This window comes from Protopterus annectens, chromosome 14.part0 (genome assembly GCF_019279795.1).
Source record: "Protopterus annectens isolate FY-2018-M chromosome 14.part0, PAN1.0, whole genome shotgun sequence".
In the NCBI taxonomy this organism is placed as follows: domain Eukaryota; kingdom Metazoa; phylum Chordata; order Ceratodontiformes; family Protopteridae; genus Protopterus; species Protopterus annectens.
In genome coordinates this window covers 19,611,672-19,638,976 of record NC_056748.1, presented here as the reverse complement: position 1 = coordinate 19,638,976, position 27,305 = coordinate 19,611,672, and the positions used below count along the sequence as shown (strand labels likewise).

Below are 27,305 nucleotides of genomic sequence, written 5' to 3'. Positions count from 1 at the left end.
TTTTTCTGTGTCTTCAAGTAGGTCAATAACTAATATTTTCATTATTTTATTAGGAAATGCTAACATTGAAAAAAATGATCTCATGTACCAAAAGAAGTACCCCCACCATCTTTCCGATTGTCTCTCAGACATTTATATTTTCAACATTTCAATATCACAGAAAGATCAACTCAAATGAGTCATAGGCTTCTATTATCATGACCAGTTTGTATTTCTCATAAATTATTATATTTTTTTTAACTCATTCTGTTTATTTCCAATATATTTGAACTTAGTTTACTGAGTTTCTCTTTAGTTTTCTTCATTGAATCTAATCAATTAAGCAGTGCAATGTATATACTCAAAGACCAAGCTGTAGTATGCATCTCAACTGTCCAGGTTTTTGCAGAATGTCCAGATTTCTGGCTCATATTTTTGGCCTGTTCCTCATAAAATTTGTGGTTTTCTGACAAATCACTGAGGACTAAAAAACTAATGTCTTTCAGCTTTTCCCAGTTAGGGGTCGCCACAGTGAAACTCTGGTCTGCTAATGATTGGCAGTGGATTTTTACAGTGCCGAGGTGCCAGCCTGACACCCAACCTTCAAAGAAGGCACACCCATTTATGCAAGCACCTACCTACATGTCTTTAAACATCACTCCACCATGAGAAGGACATGCAGACTCCACACGGAAGGCACTCCAGCCGAAAATCAAACTGGAGAACCTCTTGCTATGAGGCAACAACGCTAACCGCTACACCACTGTGGCCTCTCTGACAAATCACTGAGGAATGAATGCTCTAAATAATGACATACATTTGAGTTTCAGGCCTCATATCCTTCAAAAAATGCATGTTAACATACATCCTGTTATTCTAGCAATCTTTTAAGTTTGTAAGAACAATTTTTAAAGTCTGTCCCAATTTTTGTCCCTTTGTTTTCCCCATTATTTTAGGCTTTGTCCAGATTTCTTGCATTAAGAAGTTGAGAAGTTTGTTGTAATAGGTCTGTGTGTAGAAATTATAATTCCATCTTCTATTTTTCTATATCTTTGAATATACATTCTACTAGTAACTTGATTTCTGGTCTAATAATTCTTAGGTTTTATTTTAGCCTTTTGTCCTTTTTTAAGTAAACAGTATACTGGCAAGCCTCCAGTCTATACGTGCTTTACTAATCTGGTTCTTCTTATGCTGGTCATATTCCAAGTACTTGTGGCTAGCTATCTTTTTATTTGCATATATTGTGGTTCTCAGTATTGCAATTATGATCTGCTCATTTCATTTTTTTGCTGTTTAGTTTGTTACTGAAATGTACAATAAAATTTGCTTGTTAAAAAATGTTAACAGTAACTGAGGTGAGAGTCACATGACCTGGGCTGGGTCTTCAGGCCAGTTATAGTGATGCTGCAAATCAGCCAACTTAGGACTTACATTGTGATCGCTGCATTTGTCATTGTGTTGTTTGTCCTAGAATGCAGTTTCATGAGGAGTTCATGAAATTACCTTTACAGAGGAAAATTGTACAATAGATGGAGTGACTTGTGAGAATTCACAAAATGAGCCACAATACATGGTACAGGGTGGCCACGGTGGTGCAGCGCTGGGGTGCCTTCTGTCTGGAGTCTGCATGTCCTCCATGTGGTCACGTGGGTTTCCTCTGGGTGCTCCGGTTTCCTACCACATCCCAAAGACATGCTGTAGGTGGATTGGACACTCTAAATTGGCCCTAGGTGTGAGTGTGTACACGTGCGTGCCTTCTGTGGAAGGTTGGACGCCAGGCTGGCAACTCGACACTGTAAAATTCCACTGCCAATCATGAGCGGACAGGTGATCCGCTGTGGCGACCCCTAACCTTGAAGAGCCGAAAGAAGAAGAAGAAGCCACAATACATGGTACAACAAAAACAATGGAAACTGGAAATGTTACAAGTAAATTGTAAAGCATTTACCTTATGGTTATTCATGTTGGATTAAGTCAGGTTTAAGTAGTAGGAAACAGATTTTCAAACATATACCAACTCAAGATCACTCCACATTGGGAAAAGGGTCAACACCCATTTCCAAGAACTACCAGCTTTCTGATGAAAAGCCAGTTCAATATTCCATGCTTCGAAGCTCTGCCATTTGATATTATGGCAGTGCAATTTTATGACAGGGAAATGATATAAAATAGAAGTAAAATGCACTGTATTGATGATTTAGTGTCCTGAGTAGCCATGTAAAGAGAAGTTTAAGTTTTCAGTGGTACACAATGGCATAAAATTATAACAAAATACAGAGAACATATGTTACTTAAATTGTAAATGAATATAATGCGACTGTTTGGGTAACAGTCTTCACACTGAAGAGATATAGACCTGCCAATGTGTGCAGTAGATGTTCTACAGTTATTTGCATCTCTTTTATCTGTGATACAAATAGTAGTAACTAAAGCATCTAACCACATATTGCATAGCAATTGTTTTAGCAGGAGGTGATCCTCTAACAGCCCCTATGCACACGCTCTGCTCCCCATACCCAGTCTCTCAACATACTCACACTGAAGCCACTCAAGCTAAGAGAACATTGAAAAAGTGTAAAACATAAACTCATTTTTTTTTTCCTCGTCTCTGACTCTAGTACCCCAAAAAACATAAACTCACTTTTTTTCCTCTCCTCTGACTCTAGTACCCAAAAAACAAAGGACAAATGTTTGATCTTCTGTCTGTGATATTCTCTGGCTGCATAGCAAGCCACTCAACCACTAGTACTCTTTAAATTTGTATTTCCTTGAATTTCACTCATTCAAGAATTCTCAAAAGCTGCTGCTGGTTGGAACAACTTGTGTTACACAACAGAGCTCTGAATCTACCTTAGGTTTTGATGTAGTATAATGTACAAGTTTGTCCAGCAGAAACCGGCTTACCTTCTTGGGATACCTTGCAGTAACACTACTATATGTCTATGTTAAAAGTGATTGTTTAAGGTGAAAACACCGTAAGTTAGTAAGCCAAACACTTTAAAATGTATTTTTAGCAAATTAAAAATTAGAAACATGGACTTTTCTGAAAGAATATAATTTTTGAAATCCTTGTTTCATACAGTAATGTACTAGAAGCTGGATGACTGATGGGGCAAAGTATCCCAAGTTCCAGAGTAAGAATAACATTGTACAAAAGGTTATGACCTTTGAACATATTAACACAAGAAGAGAGACTGAAGTGGCGGCAGAACTCGGAGGCTGCCTAACTGAGGCAGATTACATTGTAATTATATTCACAATATAGATTTGCTCAGTTGTGCACCTCTAAGAATTCCTGATTTTAGTATACTACAGTATCTACATATAGGATTCATAGATTCATAGGTTCATAGGTGTTTACTAGGCTAACATCCACAATGGCCTTTTTAAGCCTAGCCATGCATCTCAAAACACTTTATTTTTATTCTTCCAGCAGGTCCATTTAGAATTTAGAATGCGTGTCACATTCACATTAAAAATTTCTCCCATTTATTTCATTAAAAAGTATGACGTGATATACCATGTAAGATGTACTGCTTTAGTAAACATCATAATTCATACAATTTATGCCGAAAGGAATTCCGCATCAGCTTTTTGAAGCAAAAGCTTCTGAAAACATTATTAAAACGCAGATGCTTGAAAATCATAACATGAAAACACATTCTACTGGAAATGGTAAAGAAAAATGAAAATACTTAAATACAAAAAATGCAGAAAAGTAATCCTTCTGCTCCCCCACGTGGGAGCTTCATCAGCTCAAGCCCCTTACTTGCTGTTCTACTACCAAGTTCTGTGCAGTGTAGAGTCTGAGATAATTGCAATTATTTGTTTGCACTGTACAGAGTTAGTAGTGCATTTTGAAATGTTCATAGACCTTGAAGTTAAAAAAATAAATAAATAAGGGAGTACAGAGTGTTCTTCACATTGAAGGTGGTATGGGGGTATGCTTTCTCTCTGAGGACCTGTTGAGCAAACCTTTCATAATTTGAACTGGAATATATTACTTATAGAATTATTTACATGTATTCTAAATTTCAAAGGGTTTTTGTTTCTTATCTCCTGGACAAGCCTAAGACCTCTTATAATAATGAGAATGGCTCCATGTTGGAAGTGTAAGGCAAGATAATGCAAGTCCTGACACTTTGTAAATTAAAATGAGAGTCCAGAAAAAAAACAAGTCAGAAGCCCACAGTTACATCTTTAAAACATGTTGGACCCTTAGGTGGGGGTAGGGGCTTTGCATCCACACCCCACTACTTATATAGGCTAACTCTGAGAACACTGTAGCATATAGTGCGGGAGTATTCAGAAGTACTGTAATTCAGAATTAGTATAGGTTTGCCCAAGACACCCTTAAATTCTCACTGTTACAAGGATTGCAGTTAGAATCCTCACACTTTGAATGGGTACCCTCCACCTCTGATGTGGAGCGAAAGCTGGGAGCTACCGCATAATCTGATTTTACCCACTTAGACTACCAAATAACCATGACACCTGGTGATATGTCTAGTGCAGAATCATGGCTAATGATGGAATCCATCCATGTCTATGTTATAAATGTGAGGTCAACTTCATTAAAGGAATTTTGCGATTACATCCACTTTCTTGAAGCTGGACCTGGTTTAGGACTGAGCATTGTATAGGTCCAGTGGAGTGCAAATCCTTCTAGCTGGTTTAAGATGGATGCCAGGATCCTTGGGTGTATCACATAGAGAACCCCCCCCCCCGACTGAGATTTTTCCTGTGACTGCACTGAGTAACCTTAACTGGAATTGATCGTTCTTGTCTAGTTAAGGCCACTAGGTGAGCTACTATGCTGGCCAGCCTTCTAGGTCACAAAATTATATAGGCTGACATCTTGGGTGAGAAAATGAACAGCAAAAAATTCTTGCCTTACAGCAAAGTCAAAATGAGACAGCAGCAAACCAGAAGCAACAATTATAAAACTAATGGTGAATGGTGTGGTACTGTGAACAAGCTGTCAAGTAAAGCTAGTTAATAATTCTCTTGAGGAATAAAAAGGACAATATTTCAGTTAACATAAAGGCAAAACATAATAACTCCATAAATGTCTTGAGCAACTCACTTGATAAAACTGCCTTCTTCTTCTTCCACTGATTGCAGTTTAAAACTCCTAATGGCTCCAGAAAAGAAACACATTGCTACTTATTTATTTCCCTCTCCCAGTATTAATTAATAGCTGAGATCTAAGTGAAAATACATATCGCAGGGGGATCTTGTCATGGAATTCTAAGATACTAATACAAAAATGGAATCCAATAACTAGAAGAAATGGCTTGTGGTTTCAACTATAGAACCATTCAGTTCACAGTAGAGGCTCAAAGCATTTCTTAGATCATAGATAGTTCACCGTTGATTAATACAATGGGAAAAGGTCTCAGGTTCCTTAAGTGCTGTGTTTGGAACTACAAATAATTAATTCCATTTAATATAGTCTACAGTCTAAAGTGTTTTATAGCGGCAAAGTCCCTCTTCTGCGCTGCACAGTGATTTGAGAATTTATTTATTTATTTATTATTTATTTGACATTTGTTGACCGGGAAAGTCCAACTGAGTAAGAGTCCTTTTTCAGTGGAGGCCTGGGGAGAAAAGCTCCACATCATCATAAAGTTAAAATACAGTAGATTACATATTTAAAGATATAACATATTTAAAGTACAGTGCATGACATTTTTTCGCGAATATAATTTACCTAAAAATAATTAGCAACATCACTGAGTGAGACAGAATGAAAAACAGTAACAGAAAACTTGACTAAGTAAACAGCGCTGTTACTGAGAAAAGCTACTCTAGTTCTAAAATGCAATACGAAGATACAATTCTATCAGTAGTTAATAAAAGGATGTGTCATTACTGGGTAAAAAAGAGGAGATGGTATGGAAGGTTGTGAGGACAGAGACTGAGTGATAGCAAAGTGTAGTTGTATGGAGGAAGTTCATGGAAGATTTTTGCAGTGACATGTTCGGGTGCTGTATAAGTGTTCCTTAAGTGCTTTTTTGAAAGCTGGAGTATTATTTATTATTTCTCTGATGGCTAGGGGAAGCCGGTTCGAGGATAGGGATTTATATATATGTATATATATATATATATATATATATACATATATATTCACTTCAGAAGCAATAAATACTGAAATATCAGATTTCAGTACCTCGAGGATAGGGATATATATATACATATATATATATATATATATATATATATATACATATATAGATATATATATATATATATATATATATATATATATATATATATATAGATATATATATTATATATATATAGATAAATATAGATATAGATATATATATATATATATATATATATATATATATATATAGATATAGATATAGATATATATATATATGTATGTATTCACTTCAGAAGTAAGAAATACTGAAATATCGAATTTCAGTATCTTGAGCCCAGAAAGCCGAATCCACAAAACCAGAAAAACTCAAAACCGCGAAATTCAAAATCTCGCACACCGGAGATCTTGAATTTCACAGTACTAATGCGCACACACACACACACACACACACACACACACACACACACACACACACACACACACACACACACACACATCATTCTCCCCACACACACACATAAACTCTCTACTACATGAAAGCAGGGAGGCAAGCCCCCCTGCACTCCCCATGTGGGGGGCTGCACCTCCCACACCCCCCCTACTTAAATATTCTCACTCCGAGGTTGCACTACATGCAAGCACACACAAAACACCACCACACAAGCTACATTCTCCTCGCACACAAAAATCACAGCAACAAAACACACTGACACACACCACAGCCCCTACCCAAAACCCTTAACACACACACACACTTACCTGACTACATAACTACAGCAAAAGTTCAGAAGTGTGAAATTCAAAACCTCCAGTATTCGAGGTTTTGAATTTCACGCTTCTGAACTTTCGCTGCTCTCAGGATTCGACTTTCTGGGCTTGAGGTACTGAAATTCGATATTTCAGTATTTTGAGCTTCTGAAGTGAATCCATATATATATATAAATATATGTATATATATATATATATATATATATATATATATATATATATATGTGTGTGTGTGTGTGTGTCTGTGTGTGTGTGTATGTGGGTATATATAGTATGTAGTGTTCTCTTGAAAAAAATAATTTTAATGTGTAAGAATGAGTTTCACATGTTGATGTTACTGCAGTTTAATCACAGTTAATTATCATAGTTTGAGGACTTAAGAACTGAACCCCGAACTTCCAGTTGATTGTCAACGCAGCCATATGACTCCTGACAGTTCTAATTACAACACAAATGAGATACAGTGAATATCAGCAATCAGAAACAAAATGGGTTAATTGAGCCAAGATTATGCTGCTAAGTTAAGGACCCTTAAACTGTAAATAGCAGTTTCTCAGAAAAGTTCATGAGAACATAAGATCGTAAGTAACATAAAAGAATCAGGAACAAATCAGTGAAATGCTGCCCCCTCCCCCAAAAAAAAAAAACAAAACAAAAAAAAAACCAAGAAACATAGATTAACATTGAAGTACCCTGTCAAATAATGTTACCCAGTAAATTCAGTAAAACCAGTGTGAAATCAAGGAAGCATGTACCCTTGTAAAACATGAAGCCAATGTGTTTGTAACTATGTGAGAAATACAAACCGGTCAATATATGTATGGGTAAGCACTGAAGTGCCTTGCTGAATAGATATAAGGTCTCTGCCCAGTTAGAATATCTCAGTCAACAAAGACAAATGAATAAAAATAGTAATAAATTAATTAGTCTCAAGTCAGTTTAGCAGGAGAATAATAGTACATAGCTGATATCAGTATGAATAATCTGCCAAATCAGAAAAATGGCCAGCTAAAATGCTGGTAAAAGGTAAAAAGAAAAAGCATTCAAAAATATTACAGAAAAGGAAAAAATCCAGGAAACAAGCCACCTGGTATTAACCAGCCACCCATAATCCCCATGTTGCTGATGCAGTAGCGTATAGCAGCAGACCAAGTTCTTCTGTTTCTGTTCATGCAAAAGGTTTAGATTTTAGGCTATTATAGATAAGTTCTAGTGAGTTATGACCATTAACTAATGCTAAACTGCTTGTGCATGAGTATAGCTTAAAATACTTAAAACACCACATGTCTGCCAGTGCTTATTTTTCTATTTAAGAGAGTATTTTTTCACCCTGTGTTTTATTTATTTTTATTTATTTACATTTGTTTACCGGGAAAGTCCGACTGGTCACAGGTCCATTTTCATCGGTGGCCCGGGGAGAAAAGCTCTACAGTACAATAGAATGCAGTACATGAGAGAACAAAATATAGAATATACAATTGATTTTAATACATAATAGGTTAGAAGTTAACAGTTTTAGTTAAGACAGTACAGTAGACAGTGATAGTACATAGTAAAATAATTGAGGTACAAGGAAGATATACCATAAAACATTTATTAATTCTAAGGACCACATAATGCTGCTAAAGTTGATTGTAGAAAGTGCAATTATAACATGTTTTATTTCTATTGTTATTTCTATACTTATTTTTACTAACTTGTTAGTTTATTTTCAAGGTTTTTAAATGTTTTTAATCAACACCAATTATTAGAATTTTTTAAAACAACATCATTTGGTTGTGGTTAATAACAGAAATAAAAATATAAATATAAATAATAAAAGTTAATTAAGTAATCAAGTCCAACAATCCAATTAAGGAAGCAGGGGAATAGGCAAAAGGTATATAAAGGAAGTGCTTTTCCACTTACAGTTGTCTTGATAAAGCCTGGGAGAGCCCGGGCGAAAGCGCTTGACAATATTTCTTGTTTTCGTTTTTGGTAAAGCTGTTTTTAATTGTGGATTTGAAGAGGACACAAAGTGCAATAAAGGAGTCTTTTGTAAAACAATATCTGTTTCCAGGTCCTTGTGATTGCTCTGGTCGTGAGCTGTGTTTTACTGGTTCATCGTGCTTTTTACTGACTTGAGGTACATAGTCAAAAACTTAAAAAAAAATATATTTTTTTTACCAGCATCTGGGTTTGCAAGCTTTTTAGGGCAAATCTATTTATACTCACTGAACATGTGACATAATTAGATTTAACCTGGAGTGTAACATGAGCATAGCCAGTTAGTTAAGTAGTAGGTTTTAAGGAGTTTTTGAAATGATTGAAGGAGGTGCAAGAAGTTATAAGGATTGGTAGTATGTTCCAGGTTTTGGCAATGGTGCTGGCAAAGAGTGATTTACCAGCGTTGTTTTTATGTTGGATGACAGTTATTAGGTTCTGACTGTTAGATCGTAGGGCTCTAGTTGGGATGTGGGGCTGTATTAAATGCTGAAGTGCTGGGGTTAACTCTGGGAGGTAGTAGAGCTTGTGAGCTATAGAGAGTTGATTGAGCATGAGTATATGAAGCAACTCAAGCCAGTTAAGCAGTTTTAGGTATAGACAGTGGTGGAACCTGTAAGAAGCATCAGACGCAAACTTGACAATCTTATTATAGCAAGATTCCATTTTATTTAGTTCGATTTGGCGTAGATTAATCAAGATGGGAGAGGCATAGAGGAGGGTGGATAGGAGATGAGTCCTAGCGATGGTGACTTTGGTATGTTTAGTCATAAACTGTTTGGTCCTGTAGAGGAGGCCTAGCTTTTTATTAACTTTCTTGATGGTTTGTGCTATGTGGACATCGAATTTCAGGTTATTGTCTATCTCTACGCCTAGCAGTTTAGTGTATGTGGTTGGACTAATTTGAATGTTTTCTTTGGAGTTGATGAAGTTGTTGCTCAGGGGAGGTGATCTACCTGGCCATAGAGAATTAGTTTGGTTATTTTGGGCTTAAGAAGAAGTTTGATGTTAGAGAACCAGGTTTCGGCTAGGGTGAAGGTGTTTTGGGTTAGGGTTTCTAGTTCACGTAGAGTGGGGGTGGCACATATAAGGGTGGTGTCATCAGCATATTGTACTACTGAGGCAGTTGGTAAGGATGAAGATATCTGGTTAGTAAATAGAGAAAACAACAGAGGGCCGAGGATAGACCCTTGAGGAACTCCTACAGTTACTGGTAGCAGGGGGGACAATTGGTCTTGCCATAGGACAGCTTGCTGTCAATCTGACAAATAGCTGTTAAACCATGATACAGAGGAGGGACTTATATTTAGGGTAGAGTTGCAAGAAGCATGTGGTGGTTTACCATGTCAAAGGCTTTTGATAAGTCTAAGAATATGGAAGAAGTAAATAGACCCTTGTTTCTGTGGTGGTTAACTATGTTGGTAAATGATAATAATGCTGTTGTGGTGCTGTGAGAAGGGTAAAGCCATGCTGGGATATGGAGAGTAGGTTGTTATTCTGGAGGTATTGCATAAGTTGAGTATGAACTACTCTTTCTAATATTTTGGATAATGGTGGTAAGCTAGCTATAGGGCGATAGTTGGTAAGTTCTAAGGAGTTACCTCCTTTCTGCAGTAGGATGATATGGGAGGTTTTCTAAGAGGCTGGTACTTTGCATTCTGACAGAGATCTATTAATGAGAATGGAGACTGGATAGGCTATAGCTTCAGCTCATATCTTAAGGAAGTCTACTGGTAGCTTATCAGCTGCAAGAGTGGTTGGTTTAAGTTTCTTAAGGAGTTTAGAGATTGCCTTGGTGGACACTGGGTGAAGTTGAAAACTGGGGGTATTGTTTTGTGCATTGGGGTGGGTTGTGGTAGTTATTGGTGTGGGGTGGGTAGTACTATTATTTTGGGCATTGGCAAGGGTCTGGACTGTTTCAGTGAAGAATTTATTAAATTGTGTGGGTATGTTTTTATGATTATTTGGTAGCACAGGGGTTGGTGTAGTGGACTTTCCTCAGTGCAGTATGCAATTTATTGTGTTCCAGAATTTTTTGGGGTTATGAGAATATTTTTCTTATAGGTTTTGAGAGTAGTTAGATTTGTCTAGTTTGAAATGTTTTTTCGGCTTTGTTCCGGAGCTGTAAGTAATTTTGTCTTAAGGTAGTTGTTTTGTTTTTTTGATATCGAGAGCAGGTGTTGTCCCTTTCTTTCAACATAGTTTTAGTGGGATTTGTTAGCCATGGGGCATAATTAGTTTTTATTCTAATTGTTCAGGAGTGTGCATATTAGTCCAGGATTTTTAGGAAGGTTGTGTTAAAGTATTCAACTGCTTTGTCTAGAGATAATTGCTGTAGGGGAGCCCAGTTGCAGTTTTTTAGTGCATTGATGAAGTCAGTAGGTTTGAAGGTGTTTTTGTTATGAGCTACTCTGAGGATAGGTTGGCTGATGGTTTGGGATTTGTTCATAATTAGGTAGGTAGGATGATGGTCACTTAGGGTATCTGGAAGACAGCCAGATTGCTGTGTAAGATTGGAGTCAGATATCAGGATCCAGTCCAAGATGGACTGGTAATTGTATGTTTTGTCAGTTCTAGTGGGGGTGGTTATAGTTTGGGTAAACCTGTGGAGGTTTATAAAGCTAGTGGGATTATGGCTGGAGCAGTTGAGCCAGTCAATATTAAAGTGTCCTAATAGTATGTTTTCATGTGGAATGGAGTTGGACATCCAGTTAAGCAGGTTTTCCATTTGAGTGATATTATTGCCTGGTGGGATGTAGCCACCTGCAATAACTATGTGTTTATTGGAGTTTATTTTTAATTTGGCAAGGATTAGTTCCACATCTTTGACATCTTGGGTGTTGTAATCTAGTTGTTTTATGGTGAGGTGGTTTTGGAATATTATTGCAACACCACCTCCCTTTTTCTCTACTATGTCTGCAGATAATATTGTAGTCAGGGGTGGTAATCTCATTGTCATGATGTTTTGGTTTGAGCCATGTTTCAGTTAACACAACAATATCCGGTTTGATTAGTGCCAATAGGGCATGTAGGTCATGGATTTTCTTAAGTATGCTTCTAGCATTAATGTTTAGGAAGCAGAGAGATGAGGATGGTCTGTGGTAAAGGGGATTTAGCTGATTTGAGTTGGGGTTGACTAGTGTTTTGGGTCCTGGATTGGGGTGGACATCTCCACTGCAAGTGAGTTTTTGGAGTAGGTGTAGATAGAGTTTGGTAAATTTGTGAATTATTTTAGTTTGTTTTTGTGAAGAGAGAGGGTTAGTTTTTTATGGTTGGTTTGTTGCATGAGTAAGGGAAAGGTTTGGGCATGGTAAGGTCGGTTGGTGATATAGGGAAGTTTTTTAGTTTAATGAAATTAGCTGTGGATTCTGTTTGCCATGGGGATGGGGTATGGTTATCAAGCTCAGTGTGATAGGAGGACAGATTGGAAAGAAGGAGTAGGTTGAAGAATATTAGTGTGTAGATGGATGCTTTTAGTAGTTGGGTTGGATGTGTGCAGTACATGATAGTTTAAGAAAAGGTGGGATGTATACAAGGGTGATATTTGTAGGTGTGTCTGATTGGAGTTGTAAAAGGAGAGGGGGAGGTGGGAGGGATATTCTGATAGAGGCAGGATGTGAGGTGCAGTGTTGGGGAGAAACTGGAAGGGGAGGAGATGACAAGTGGTTAGGTATAAAAGAAATTATATGGGGGTGGTTGGGAGTGGGGGTGTTAATACTGTAAATTCTTGCACATTTAGTTTGTTGTGATCATTACATTTCAGTTAGTGTTGTTCTTTATAATACTGGAATTAATATGCACTAACAACTTAGCATTGTTGTTTAGGTAAGAGTAACCCACTACTAGCTCAGTCTTTCAATTTCACTCCATGATTAGGTCACTGCTTTCTTGGTAAGATTCCATAATCATTTAGTTATTGTTGAAAACATGTGGTTTAAACCTTAAACAATAATTGGCCATCCTTAGCAGAATTTACAATACAGCTAGATGTTTTGGTGTTAGATTGTTGCATACAGCTTCTGGCTTTTCTTCTAGTGGTGATATGACTTGCTGAATTCCAGCTTTGTCTCACAGAGCTCATGTTTTCTTTGTTCAGTGTCACACCACTGTCTTTTAATCTCTTAAATACTGATGTCATTATTTATTTACACTTTTTTGACGGGGTTAATTCCGTTAAACCAATAGCCTCTTTTCAGAGGATATTCGTACCGACTAAGGAAATTTCACCAGGTCACCAGGGAATTTCCCCTACTCATTTGTATATGGAGAATCTTTACATTGTGGTGCTTCCTGTCTTCTGGTCTGGGTGCGTAGATGGTGTGGAGAAGCAGGAAGCCTGTTGAAGCAAGCATGGAGGTTTGAGAAGATAATGGAAAGGGTTTTTTGAATGATGGTGCTGTCATTCTGACAGTGGATGTGTTTCATTTGTCAGAGAAGGAATTGGACGTGAAGAAGAAGTTGAGAGGAGAGTACAGTGCAACAGAGATGGTGGAAAAGGCAGTTAAACATTTTCAAAGGCCAGTTAAAGTGTCAGATGCAGTGAATGCTGACTGAGTATTTGTTTCAGAAGGGTTTGTTTGAGTCTCAAGATGCAACACAAGATTGTGTTGTAACAACTCTCCAGTCAGGCGGGTTGAGGGATGCTTACCTAAATGAAATGATTAATCAGAGTGATCCAGAAGGGAAGTGGCAGCTTCATGGGGTGAGATTATGAAAAAAATACAAGAAGAGTGGGTTGCTGAGGGCACGGTAAAAAAAATCCTATGCACAAATGGTGAAAGAAGGAGAGAGAAGAGTCAAAGAAGTGGAGGAAGTAGAGAAGAAATTTGTTATAAGAGTAAGCAGTAAGAAAGAGAAGGAAATTAAAAGGCATGAAGTATGGGCCACTGTAATTGCACCACTGGGTGTTTCACTCATGGAGGTAAGAGCCTTTATTTTTATTAAAGAAATGTACTGTGATATATTCTTTAAGACAGGACACTATATGGAGAACTTTTTAGAATTATATAGGTTCATAGGTAGGTACTAGGCTATCTGCCCAAGGGCATTTTTAAGCCTAGCCAGAGTGTGTCGGCTTTCACCACCTCATTGATTAATTAACTGAGCCTCTGTCAAGCAGAGCCAATGAAGTGATCCCAGGGGTGTATTTTCTGTTATCCATCCACTCGTCAAGGCTTCTCTTGAAGAGTGTTAGTGAGGTGCTCTGCCTAATGTAGTTAGGAATTTTGTTCCAAACATGGGGAGTCTCTGTGACAGGAATCTATCCCTCCAGCATGTTCTACTTATTGTTGTGGCAAGGTTTAGCTCACTAGAGTGCGTGGCTCGCAGTGACTTGGATTTCTTTAGGTGGAGCATGTCCATCAATTCTGAGTTGGACATGGCTTTGTAAGTGAGGCAGAGATCATCTCCGAGTAAGCGATATGCCACTGAGTACAGCCAGAGTTTTTTCAGTCGGCTGCATAGGACATATGTTTGAGGCCAGTGATCCTCTTGGTGCGGTGCTTTTGTGGTCTTTCCAACTGTTGGAAGTGTTTTCTGAGGTACATCCCAAATGGGGCATTGTATTCTATGATGGGTCTGATGAGTGACGAGTAGAGGGGCACTATAACCTCTTTATTTCTAGATGCAAACCCCTTAGTAATTAGACGGGCCACATAGAAGGATTTCCTAACTACTTTGGCAATATGATTGTCAAAGAAGAGATTACTATATACATGGGTCCCCAGATCTCTTATTACCTCTTCTGTATTAAGGGGGCTGCCATTATTTGGTAATTTGTGGGTGTTTTCTTTTTCCCAAATGGGATGACTATGCATTTTTTGGCATTTAGCTTGAGGCCATGACTTTGACACCAGGTGTCTGTCTCAGTAAGGCCTTTTTGAAGGATGTCCGTGTCAGCCAGAGAGTCAATTATGGCTCCCAGTTTGCAGTCATCAGCGAACTTGGTTAGCCATAGTCCTCCTGTGTTTGCCTGTACTTCTGAGAAATATATGCCGAACAGTAGGGGTCCCAGAACCGAGCCTTGCGGGACACAACTTGTGACTGGTTTAGAGTCAGACCTGGAGCCCACTATTCCTACCATGTGAGTTCTGTCTGTAAGCTACTTGGCAACCCATCTTGTGACGTAGGGGTTTATATTCAGGCTGGTGGGTTTTTCTATAATACCCGAGTGAGGAATGGTGTCGAATGCCTTGGTGAGATCAAGGTAGGCTGTGTGAACAACCTTTCCCTTGTCTATGGCCTTGGTGACTGTCTCGAAAAAAAGAAATTTATTCCTTGGAGTGAGTATATGGTGTAGGCATTTCATAGAGAAACCAAAAAGAGAGTCTTGATATAATTTACAGCAGCAGTTGAAAAAGAGGAATTGAAATAATATTTAAAGACTATGTGTAAAGATGTTATGGACACAACAAAAACATATGATGTCCGATGTTTCTGGACTGGGGGCTGGGACTGTGGAATTATTTTGAAAATGGAAAAAGAAAATGTCGTACATTTCCAAGTGTAATCAATGTGAATGGTAACAGAGGATTTGTTAAATACAGAAGGCAGCCAAAACATGTTTTTTCTGTTGTAAAGATAATCACTTGAGTAATGAATGTGATAAATGAAAATGTTTTATTTGTGGAAAAACAGGGCATGAAGCAAAAAAATCTGATATGAAATGTAAAAAATGGGGAAACACTGGACATACATGCCTGGATTGTGAAGAAATTGTAGACATTACAAGAAAAGAATGCTTAGAGGATCCAGTAAATGACAGACAAAAATATAGAAAAGAAAAAAGGAAGCTAGGTTAGTACACAGGAAGGAAATAAAGAAATAATAATAAATTGAAAAGATGGTGAAAGGGAAGGGGAAGAAAATTTGCTTGATATGAGTGACAATGAATATGTAAAATGGCGAGAATTAAGGGGAAGGAAACATAGAAAAAAGGGTTAAAGAGTGGAAAAGAAAATTTAAAGTGTAGTTGTGAAAGAAAACAAAAAATGTAAAAGATGAGAGAGGGGATAATAATAATAATTATTTTATTTTAAAGGCTGAAGATCTTAGCTTTGAATGTTAATAGAATGAAGAATATTAAAAGAAGCTTAGGTATTTTAGAATGGTGTGCCTCATTTTCTATGCACATAACTATATTGGAAGATATTAGAATTTTAGCAGAACAAGAAAGGGTTCAAACTGAATAATTATGGGGTGGAAACATTATATGGAATATGGGAAAAGATATATCCTCAGGATAGGTGTATTATGCCAAGAAAATGTTAATGTCTTAGATTTTACAAAAGTAGAATTGGGGAAGAATAATGATAATGAATTTAAGATGGAAAACAAATGTTTACAGAATTATTGCAATATATGCATGTGTTACAAAGAAGGAGATAGAAATAATGTTTAAAGTTCTAAATTATGTAGGTGTTAATATTGATATAATATTAGTGGGGGGTAATTGTAATTTAAAAATAGGAAAGAAAAAACAGTGATGTTAAAATTATACATGTGATAATGAAAAGTGGAAAGCTATACTTATGAGGTAATAAATACTGGAATTACAGAAGAAGTGAAATTAAAACTAAAATTGCCTATATTTTAGTATCTGACAGTTTAAAACTATTGTAAAAATGGATAAAAAGGACCGGCTTTTCAGATCATGTAGCTATATGGATAGAGGTACATGAGTAGAAGGACACATAAGAATAGGTGAAGGTGTTAAGTGGCTTAATGAAAAAGATTTAAATAAAGAAGATAGGAAATATATTAATACATTATGGAAGGATCATGTAGGTATGACAATATTTTATGAAAAATGGAAAGTTGGGAGATAAGCTTCAAAGAAAAATATAAAAGGTGTTTTTTTTTGGAATGTCAAAATGAAAATAGAAAGACAGAGAAATTAAAATATAAGCAGTTGAGTCATGAAGTGTTTAAAGAAATATTCAGGGATAAGACAGCTTTTATGAGAAAGAAATATATAAATCAGGAGATTAGGAGATTGTTATACAAACAGAGATATTTTCACAAAGAAAAAAGAAGAGGTGGCACCTTACTTGAATAAATTAGTAAAGGACAATTAAATAAAAGAAGGGAATTAAAGAATTAGGAAAAAATACACAAGACAGAATAGTTTAAGTGATTAAAATGTATATATGGCATACTTTTTAAAGAAAGAGGTAAAGTGAAACAGAAATGGATACTTAAAAACTAAGTAATTATAATGAGAATATGGAGAAAAATATAAACATGAAAGAGCTAAATGAAATTTTGAAAGATCTTAATCTGGTTAAAGCTACAGGATTGGATAAAATTTAATATCATAAGTACAATGATTTGGAAAATTGGCAAAAAGTATTTTTTCTGGAGGTATTAAATGAATGGCTAAAGATAGGTATGCTAGATAAAAAAATATATATGGCAATTATGAAATTTATATCGAAAATAAAGAAAGACTATATAAAAAATGGTGATCAATAGTATTGAATAATACTGATTACAAAATATTTATGAGAATAACAATGAAAAGATTAACAAATAAAGTAGAAAAGTTGCTTGATCATACAATCTTTGGGAGAAAGTAAGTCAGGATTTATTATGGATAGTGAGAAAAGTAATAGCTAATATTATAAATAAAAAGGTAAAAGCTAGAGTCATGGTAGGACATTTAAGTAAGGCATTCGATAAAATACAATATGAATCTTTATTGGATATATTAGGGGCTTATAATATAAGTGAAAGGATAGTAAAAGTATTTAAGTCAGCATATGAAAAAAAATAATGTAAGAATAATTTTAAATGGATGGTTAAGTAAGGAAATAAAAATAGGGTGTGGAATAAGGCAAGGATGCTCAGCGAGTGGTATCATATTTTCTTTAGTTATGAATGCGATTGTTAATAAAATGAATAGAATACTAAATATGGCAGGATATAAGATAATGGAGGAAATGCAGTTACCCAAAATATATACATATGCAGAAGATATAGTGTTAATTACTAAAAATAAAGAATGAATGGAAGAAACAATTAGAACGTTTATGTATAAACAAGGACAAAAGTAAAGGTTTTGGATTCATGGGAAATACAGACAATATACAGTTTACTGTAGAGGTTTTATTTATATATATATATATATATATATATATAGATATATTAGGAATAGTATTTGTATCAAATGACCATAAGGAAAAAAATAATGGGAGAGATTTTTTCAAGAATTAAGAGATACATGTACATTTTTGAAGTCATATAGATTGTCATAAAAGGAAAACTTTTATTTAATAAATTCTGCTCTATTAGGCTAGTTAGCTTGTCTAGCATTTATATGAGTCTGTCTAATTATGAAAAAGAAATTATGTGTATTGTATTTCATTCATATGGGGATCGAGATTAAATTCAGATAGGAGCATTCTATATGTAAAGGAAGAAGAGCAATTAGGGTTAATTAACCCAATTGCTCATGTGACTTCTTTGAATTTGTGTAGAGCATTAGTAAGTTACAAAAAAGAGACTAGGAATTTAACAGAATACATTTTGTATACTAAATAAAAGTATTTTGGGGAAAATGGGGATAGGAAAAAGATGGAAAATTTATATGAATGAGGATATTAAGGAGTATCAAAACTAAATCATTTTATGGAAACTGAATTTAAACATTTTTGAAAAAATAGGAAAGAATGGTATTTGAATGTTATGAAATAACATTATTTTATTTTTCCTTGGAAACATTTAGTGATGCAGAAAAAGAATGCTATTAAAATGAGATTCATCTGGTGTAAGAAAATATATGAATTTAAAGATTTCTTGTGGAGATTATCAATAATTTAACTCCCCTTTAAAGCTAATTTGCCTTATAGAAGAAAGCAAGAAAGGATTTGAATTCATTGTGGGGAACTTGAAATAGCAGAACATGAGTTTCTGAAAAGTTCTACATCTACAGTAAAGAAGTTATGGGAAGAAGTATGTAAAAACAAAAGGTTGATAGGACTTGAAAAGGTTCAACATTTAAACATGAGCATGTTTGAATATGGATATTATGGTAAAAAAAACTAAAAGAAATTGAAAAAATTGATAAAATAATATTTTTCATTCTATGGACTTTATGGATGGAGAGACTCAATGAAGTAAAATTCAATGGAAAATGGGCTTTTAACTTTGAAAAAAAAGGGTGGAGGGTGTTTAATAATATGAAATTGTTTGTACTGTAATACAAGTATAAATAATTGTAAATAGTGTAAAGAAAATGTAAGCAATATAGTCTATGTAAATAATGTATATTAGTGTTAATTACTGATAAAGAATCCCTAATCTTATTGATAAATGCCATGGGATCTTTTACATCTACCTGAGCTACCACCAATTCAGGTAAATGGGACCTTGATTTAATGTCTCATCTGAAGGGTAGTTGTGATCAAAATCGGGCTGCATATGTTCAAAAACTATAATATTATCACCACAATTTCTTATTCCAGATGTACTCTGAAATGCCTGCTGGATTGAGGTTTGGAGCAGTTGTACTACTGAGTTTATACTGAACATAGGTGCTGTGGATCTTAATTCCTGATATGTTATGAAAATATCCATATTAACAAGTTAATCATCTACCGGGTTTAAAAGAACATTTAAACATTAAATGCTTTTTGAAAATGAGATTTGTGAGATGACTTTAAAAATCATGTTTTTAGGTAGCCACAAAAAAAAACCATTCATTTTGTGAATGAGAATTGGTAGATAGTTTATACAATAGGTTTAGGTAATTACAAATGCATTATTAATAAACTAATGAATTGTTTGGCTATTGGTTACACATATGTTGTATTTAAGCAAAGGCAAGTGGATTTTTTTATTCTGACAGTCTTCAATTAAAAGCAAGATAAAAGTGCTAATGTTAGTGGCGTTGTCCTTCATATATTTTTTTTTCTTTTATATGGCAGTAGTTTTAGCGCACTATTTCAATTTGAGTTGTTTAGTGTTTATAATTTATATTATTTTCAAAAGTAGTTACTTGACCTATTATGACAGTAAGAATTTGAAACTGATTTTTTATATGTTTCAGAGATGACCTGGACAGGAAACTTCAAGCACAGTATATTTCTAATCTGCTGCAGCAGTGCTCAGAACGTGTGGCATTTCTTGGCTACATAACGTCAGCTCCAGAATCCAGGGACTACAATGAGTTAATACAGGAAGGCCATTTGAAGGTAATACTTTCTACCATGCAAATGTATCCCTAGAGCTTTGTGCTAGCACTATTAAAGTTACTTGCCAGATTATTCACATCTTCACTGGTTGGCCCTCTCATGAGAGCAGTATATACTTATGAGATGGAGCTGGCATTGTGCAGTTGGTGTGATGTTACCACACCAACTTACTACCTTTAGGGGTTTGTATTCCTCCTCCTCCACATTAAAGTGTTGCCTCTGTTTCTGCCTTGTTTATAAACCCTGTCATATTGTTGTCTCAGTGCCATCGCTAGTATAAGTTAATTCTCATTCACCGAATTACAAAGCAAGCAATTGTATCCTTTCTTCTTACTTTTCTAAATTAAAACACACTGAATCTTATTCTCCTGATGTTCTGACTTGCTTGCCTTTTCTGTTCTCACCTTCATGTGCCTGTAATTCAAGGACCATCAATTAACAATAACCTCAATGAATACATTATTTCAATCTCCCTCCCCAATCTAGTTGTACTTTGTGAAAGTTATTCTTTTCGTTGAGCATCTGAGTTCAATGTTGTTAATTCAGCTTGTTTTTACTTGTGTTTGCCTCTTTTTAGTCAGTGATAGTTCAGACAGACTTCGTATTGTGACTGCTGAGTGTTACATTTCTACTGTGATACCTCATGGGCCATTTTTGAATATGAATTTGAGACATGAACTGTAACTCAATTTTAGGAATATTGGAACACATGGCTAAGCCCATCTTTTCTTCTGGAAATTTTCTGTCTGTATCCTTACAAGTCATTACTTCTGCACTGACTGCTACGTGAGTGAGTTCATGCCAATATATTGCCATCTCTGATGACTGTCTTAGACCTTTCTGCATAACACCCTATTTAAACAACATATTCCATGTCAAATATGTCATATTTGCAGATTTCCAAGTCTGAGTAAATGCATCTGACTGTTAAGAAGTCACACTTTCACTAATGATCTGTTCTCAACTTTTGGCAGTAGTGTGTTGCACAGCAGTAAGAAAACAAACTGTACAGTACATGGATGGCATTTTCTTTATTTTTCTGGAAAGTGATTCACTCTTTCTGTATTTACAGCTGTAGATATGATTTTACTCCTGGAAAAATGGTTTGCATTGAGAATATATGTGTTCATCCCTTCCAGAATCATCTAAGTTCTACTCAGCACTAGATTTCTGTGAGAGGGGTTAAGCCTAAGCATTTTCTGTACATATAATTTCAAGTGGAAACCTTGCTGTTTGCCAATATGCAGTTAATTAAAATCAGAATTGACTCATATTCTTCATATTGTTCACTGCTGTAGTATGCTGTTATATGGGTTATATCCTGCAAGAATATAACAGCTGTCCAGCTTCCAAAGCTTTAGGACACCTTAGCCAGCTCGAGCTGACCTGACTAAAAAGACAGGTTTGGGCACCAATGCCTTCAGAACTTTGACGCCAAACGCTCTTCTGAGGTTTTCAATGATCGACAATCAGCTTGTGCTGTACCTTTACTGGGAAGATACGTTCCCTTTGGAAAAAAAGAAACTTTCTATCTAAAATAATGTTCCATTTGATAACACTTTCCTGTTCAGGAAAGTTAATTTAAAGCTTGAAGTTTGTGATTTAATGGACTGTCATGAGACTGTATTGCATTTTTAAACAGGAGTGCTCTTTTTCCTGTCAGTTTAAAAGTTGTTTAAGGTACTAAAAATAATTTTTTTCTCTGGACAGATTGTGTTTATTTTACTTTTTGGGGATGGCAAAGTGTTTTAAAGTACTTTTTACCATGTCATTTTTTTTCTATGAAAAAAGTGACTTTTAAAGACTTTAAATTTTTACTGGCCTTTGTTGCATGTTTTCCGCTGGCACCATTTTTGGCTTAACAATGGAACAAACTGTTGGCCCTTCATCCAGCCACAAAAAGAAAAAATAAGCAAACTGTCTTTGCCACCACACCAGACTAGCAATTTGCCTCAGATGAAAGTGAATGACTCTGCTATAGCCATTAGTTGCACCTCAGACCACTCATTATTTTACTGTGGATCCCGCAGGTATAGCACCTGCAGCCACTATGGACCCAGGGGCTAGCCACAGACTCTGTGGCTGTTGGAATCCCTTCAGTGGGTAAGGGAGAGCCACTCAGTCAGTCCTGGTAGGGGGAACAGGGTTGGCTTCCCTGTTTTGTCAGTATGTTGTGCCCATCCCTGGAAAGGCTGCTGCTGCTATTAATAACACTGTTGCTCCCTGTTTTTCCTGTTAAAAAGAAACAGAAAACAAAACATATCTACTCCTCTTCAAATGTCCTTGGACATGAGTAATTTACTGGGTCTGGTTGAATCCAGGCTTTTGATCCTTCTTATAAAATAACTTCTGGTAAAAGAAAGAGGAATAATTATTTTCCTGAAGTGATGTAAGATTCTGAATCTGGACAGGAAGATAAAGGGGCAGATGAAGGGTATTCTCTTCAGTTCTCTGATTCTGACTCAGAGGAAAGTTCAGATTCTGATTCTCCTTATGAAAATTTATCTTTCTCTTAGACTACTTCTAGAATGGCCTAGTGTTTTCAGTTTCTCAGTCCATCAGAAAATACTATAAGCTGTTACAGAAGGAATTTCTATAACCTGCACCTATTCCACCAGTTCTGTCAGCAATGGAGGATGTGTCTGGGTTACTACATGCAATTTTTTATGATAGTCAGCTAGTTGCCTGTAAAAAGACTGTATACATTTGTTCACTCTTTTACATTTTTAAACACTCTTCTCAAATCTGACCCAGCAGCTACAACTTTAATTATTCCTAAATGCTGCTAAGCATTTTGTTAATTCCAATCCTACTCTTTCTGATAAGGATGACAAGATTACTGGTAAATATGGGGAAAAAATATGCTTGTATAACTTTGATGTTCAGAATTTCAAATTGTCTCGCTCATATGTTAAGGTTTGTTCTTGCTAATTGTGAAATTATGAGAAATGTTTTGTCTGCAGTTTCATCCTTTATTTGTTTCACTCTCTAAACTGATTTTTTTTTGGTCCAGTACCTATTCTGACCATAAGCCTCCATCACAAAATGCTCATTTATAAAGTCATTACCCCAGGTTGAGGGCTCAGCTTCTTATTAAATTACTTCTCTTATTTATTTGTTTAACATTTGTTTACCAGGAAAGTCCGACTTGGAACAAAGCCAATTTTCAACAGAGGCCCGGGGAGAAATGCTCCAGATGCATGTCTTTGCCTTATCCCCAAGGAATGAGGATTGATAACTCAGGAAAAGTGCCATCATCTTGAGGGGAACAGACTTTTTCCTTGCTCTAATACCCTTTGCAGATGTGCTTATGTGCTCATGACAGCTGTATCAGGCCACTGGCAAGGATGAGGAGTAATAGAGTCTGTGCTCTACCACTGGACCAGGGTAGCAGTAGCCACATATGCTCTCTCCTCCTTTCATCTCAGCCTGGTATCATCTCTCTGAGTTCTGGCCTCTGCCAGAGTACTAGCAGACTGATATCTGGCATAGTCCCCCACCAGCCAGGATAGGTATACCTATCCTCCCTGTACCTAACCAGCAGCATCAACCACTTGAACCACTAACTGAACTCCAGTTGCCTGGTTTATAGTCAGGGATTTATCACTCTTTGACCCCAGACTGTCTCTCGGTCACTAAACCAGCTACAAAAATTGTTACTTGAAGTTTGGTTCAAAGAAAAGAAGGTATACCCTAGGGGCTGACTGACAAAGAAAAAGTTCTGGGTCAGACAAAAGCCTCCTTTGCTGCGCTCTGTAGGCCAAGTTTCATGATTTCCCTAGGGTCTGGGTGTTAAGAAAGATTTATTGATTGATTGATTGATTGTTTGATTTTTCTTACTGGGAAAGTCTGAGTGGGCACAGGACCCCATTTCAGTGGAGGACCAAGGAAAAAGGCTCCATTATAATATTTTATCGAACATAAAAAAATAAAATCATCCAGTAAAACAGTTCTCTGTACCTATCCAGGCATGTCCAAAGGGTAGTTTCAGGTGTACTCTCCAGTCCAACTGGTGAATCTGGACATTTTGAGGCAATGTTACAGTTGCCTCATGTACACAGACAACCCCGTCCTCCTACCACCAAACACTAACACATGCGAGAGATGCAGTTATACAGCCAAACTAGAGGCTAAGCTGTCTCAACCCAAGACTGGATCAGACAGACAAGAGGAGAAGGGAAATACTTGCATCACACCACCAGTCTTACATAGACCCATTAAACCAGCACTGACAAAAAACACACATAAATACATGGAAACATACTCGGAGGCTCTAAATAAAAATCTGCAAAACCAACAGAGACCTCCAAAGCAAGCATCCAAGCAACCTCCACCCCCCCCCCCCAACACAAACCATGAAACACATACTTCACAAAACCAGTGTGCCATGCAATCACAGCCCTTAAGGCAAAATAACATACCCAATATACTAGTAATAGGTGTCTCTATAGTCAGGCACACTGATGTCCCACTCACTAGGCTGAATAAGGAGAAGATTACTGTTAGCTGCCTGTCAGGTGCCAGGATCCACCACATAACACAAGCACTCAGGTCACTCCAGAACAAGTACAAATATGACTCTATCATTGGAGTCATATATTGGAACCATAGGAGTTCCTCAAGGTTCCATATTAGGACCTCTCCTCTTTTCAGTCTTCATAAACGACATCCAAACAGTCATCCCTGAAGCCACCTGCATTCAATATGCAGATGACTCGACTATAATATGTTCCAATGCCTCTCTTGCAAATCTACTAACTACCACCCAACATAGCTTCACCAAAGTCGAAAACTGGCTTGCCAACCATCTCCTGATCTTAAATCCAAACAAAACCAAGTTACTTCTCTTCTACCCAACCAATAGATCTCCGACTGAAAACTTCACTATAAAATCCAATAATGGGACCATCATCTCCCCAGACACCTATACAAAGCTATTAGGAGTAAACATTGACAATAAACTCAGATTTGATATACATATCAACCAAGCCATTAAGTCAGTCAACAAGAAACTTGGGACCCTATATAGAATTAAAGCCTTCCTTACCCCGAATGCCAGGGCAGCCACAGCCCATTCACACCTTCTCTCTACCCTACTATATGCCTCTCCTGTCCTCACTCACCTTAACAAATCTGATCTGGCCAAGCTCTCATCCTGCTATAACCACATTGCCAGGTTCGTTACAGGCCTACCCTACAGAACACACCACTTTACTAACCTGAAAAAGCTTGGATGGATAGAATTCCCACACCTTCTTCACCAGTCCCAACTCATAGAGGCCTTCAAAATCCTTAAACAACCTGAGAATACCCCAGCACTAAAAAACTTAATGACTCCCTACTCCAATCTAAGCTGCCTTCGCTCAGCAAACAGACTCCTTGTCCAAACAACTAAATCTCTCAACCTAGGTGGTGACCCGCTATTTGCCAACACCACTGGTAAAATATGGAACTCTCTCCCAAATAACATCACGCTTGCAACTTCTCTAAGTCAATTTAAAAATAGTGTAAAACTCCACTTCAAGTCACACTGGCTATGTCCTTGCTCAAACCCAGACTAGCTCTGTGCCATTAACTAAAACATAAACAACTAGCTAAGATGATAAGTACTTTGTATACTGTGATAAAGAAATATGTATCCTGTCTAACTCTATGTCATTATACTGCCTACCGTCCTTGCTAATATGTTATTAATGTTACATTTGTAGTAATCTCAGAAATAATAATGGCAGTCTTGTACTTGTATGTAAATAGCCTATGTTTTTGTTAAGTTCTTTCAGCTCATTTGCTGTACCTAATTATCAATGTAACTCTGTTGGAGCTTTTCTCCCCGGGCCTCCGCTGAAAAAGGACATGTATCCAGTCGGACCATCCCGGTTAACAAATGTAAAATAAAATAAATAATAAATAAATAATTGTCCATGTTGGTGTGAATGACTTGAGCTGTACCTCCCTGGACTACATGAAAAGAAACATGGAAGAGCTCTCTGATCATGTAGCCCAGGCCGGTATGACCCTGACCCTGAGTAGCATCCAGCCCTCACCAAGAATGATACCACGGTATAAAGAAAAAATTCTCGATTTCAAAAATTGGCTAAGTTTCTGGTGTCATTCAAAGGGGATTCAGTGTCTCGCTGCTTGGGATGACATGCTCGACAAGCCATGCAGCTTCACTAGAGCTGGCTTGCACCTGTCACGCTTAGGCTTTCGAATACTTGCCAAGGCTCTTGCCCCCCCCATAGTGCCTTTTTTAGGCAAGGCTCAAAAGACAAACCCACCGTCGTAAATAGCACAAGTAACAAAAAACTGAGGGCAATGCTACTTAATGCCAGAAGTCGAAACCTCAAAATGCACACACTCGAGGCACTCCTCAGTATGGAGAAAACTGATATATGTGCAGTATCAGAAACCTGGTTTAAGGCTCCAGAGAGCACCCCAGCACTACCAGGCTACAACTTATACCATACATTTTGGCCACAGAACCCAAACCAAAATACAAAAGGCGGGGGTGTATCCATATTCATCAAGGATACCCACACCTCCAGGTTAGTGGCATAGCACGATGCTTCAGAGATCATCCACGTGCAACTAACAATGGGCAAAACTGCAATTCAAATTGCAGCTTGCTACAGATCACCCACCATGTCCCAGAACCCCCATTCTGCATTTCTGGAAACACTGGGAAACATAAAGGTCCTACCAAACACCCTAATATTGGGTGATTTCAATTACCCAAACATTAACTGGGAGAACTACTCAATTACTAACTCCCTTGCCCAACTTTTTCTAGAATTTATAAACTCAAATGCCCTGGTTCAGCTGGTCAACACTCCCACCAGAGGTGACAACATATTGGACCTGGTCATCACCAACATGGGCGACCAGTGTTCCACACCAGTGGTCAACCCCTTGCTGGTTAGATCTGACCATAAACAAATCACTTTGGATGTCCATATTCCGCCCCCACCCCCAGACAAAAAAGCCACCATGAAAAACTTTTCAAAAGCAAACTTCACATTACTTAAGACCAAGGTGGAAAGTTTCAAAGCCCCCATGCTGAAGGATAACACTGTCCAAGCTGCAAAATCCTTTACTGATGCATTCTACGGGCAGCTACAAGAATGCATGGATTGTGCCATCCCAAGCAAAACCAAGACTCACTTCTTCAAGAAAAGGAAACCAGTCTGGTGGACTCCTGCCATAAACAAGCTGTACAACAGAAGGAGGAAACTAGTACAGAAAAGAGTAAAATCCCAAGAAGGGAAGAC

The 27,305-nt window shown here is 37.0% G+C and overlaps 1 protein-coding gene across 1 annotated transcript in view; it reads left to right on the top strand.

Moving 5' to 3' along the window:
• The window catches only part of CWH43 (cell wall biogenesis 43 C-terminal homolog), a 676,650-nt gene that overhangs the window by 483,982 nt on the left and 165,363 nt on the right, over positions 1-27,305 (top strand). The window contains exon 14 of the mRNA XM_044056345.1: positions 19,893-20,037. Coding sequence (XP_043912280.1) covers positions 19,893-20,037 — 145 coding nt within the window. The remainder of the gene's footprint in view (positions 1-19,892; positions 20,038-27,305) is intronic.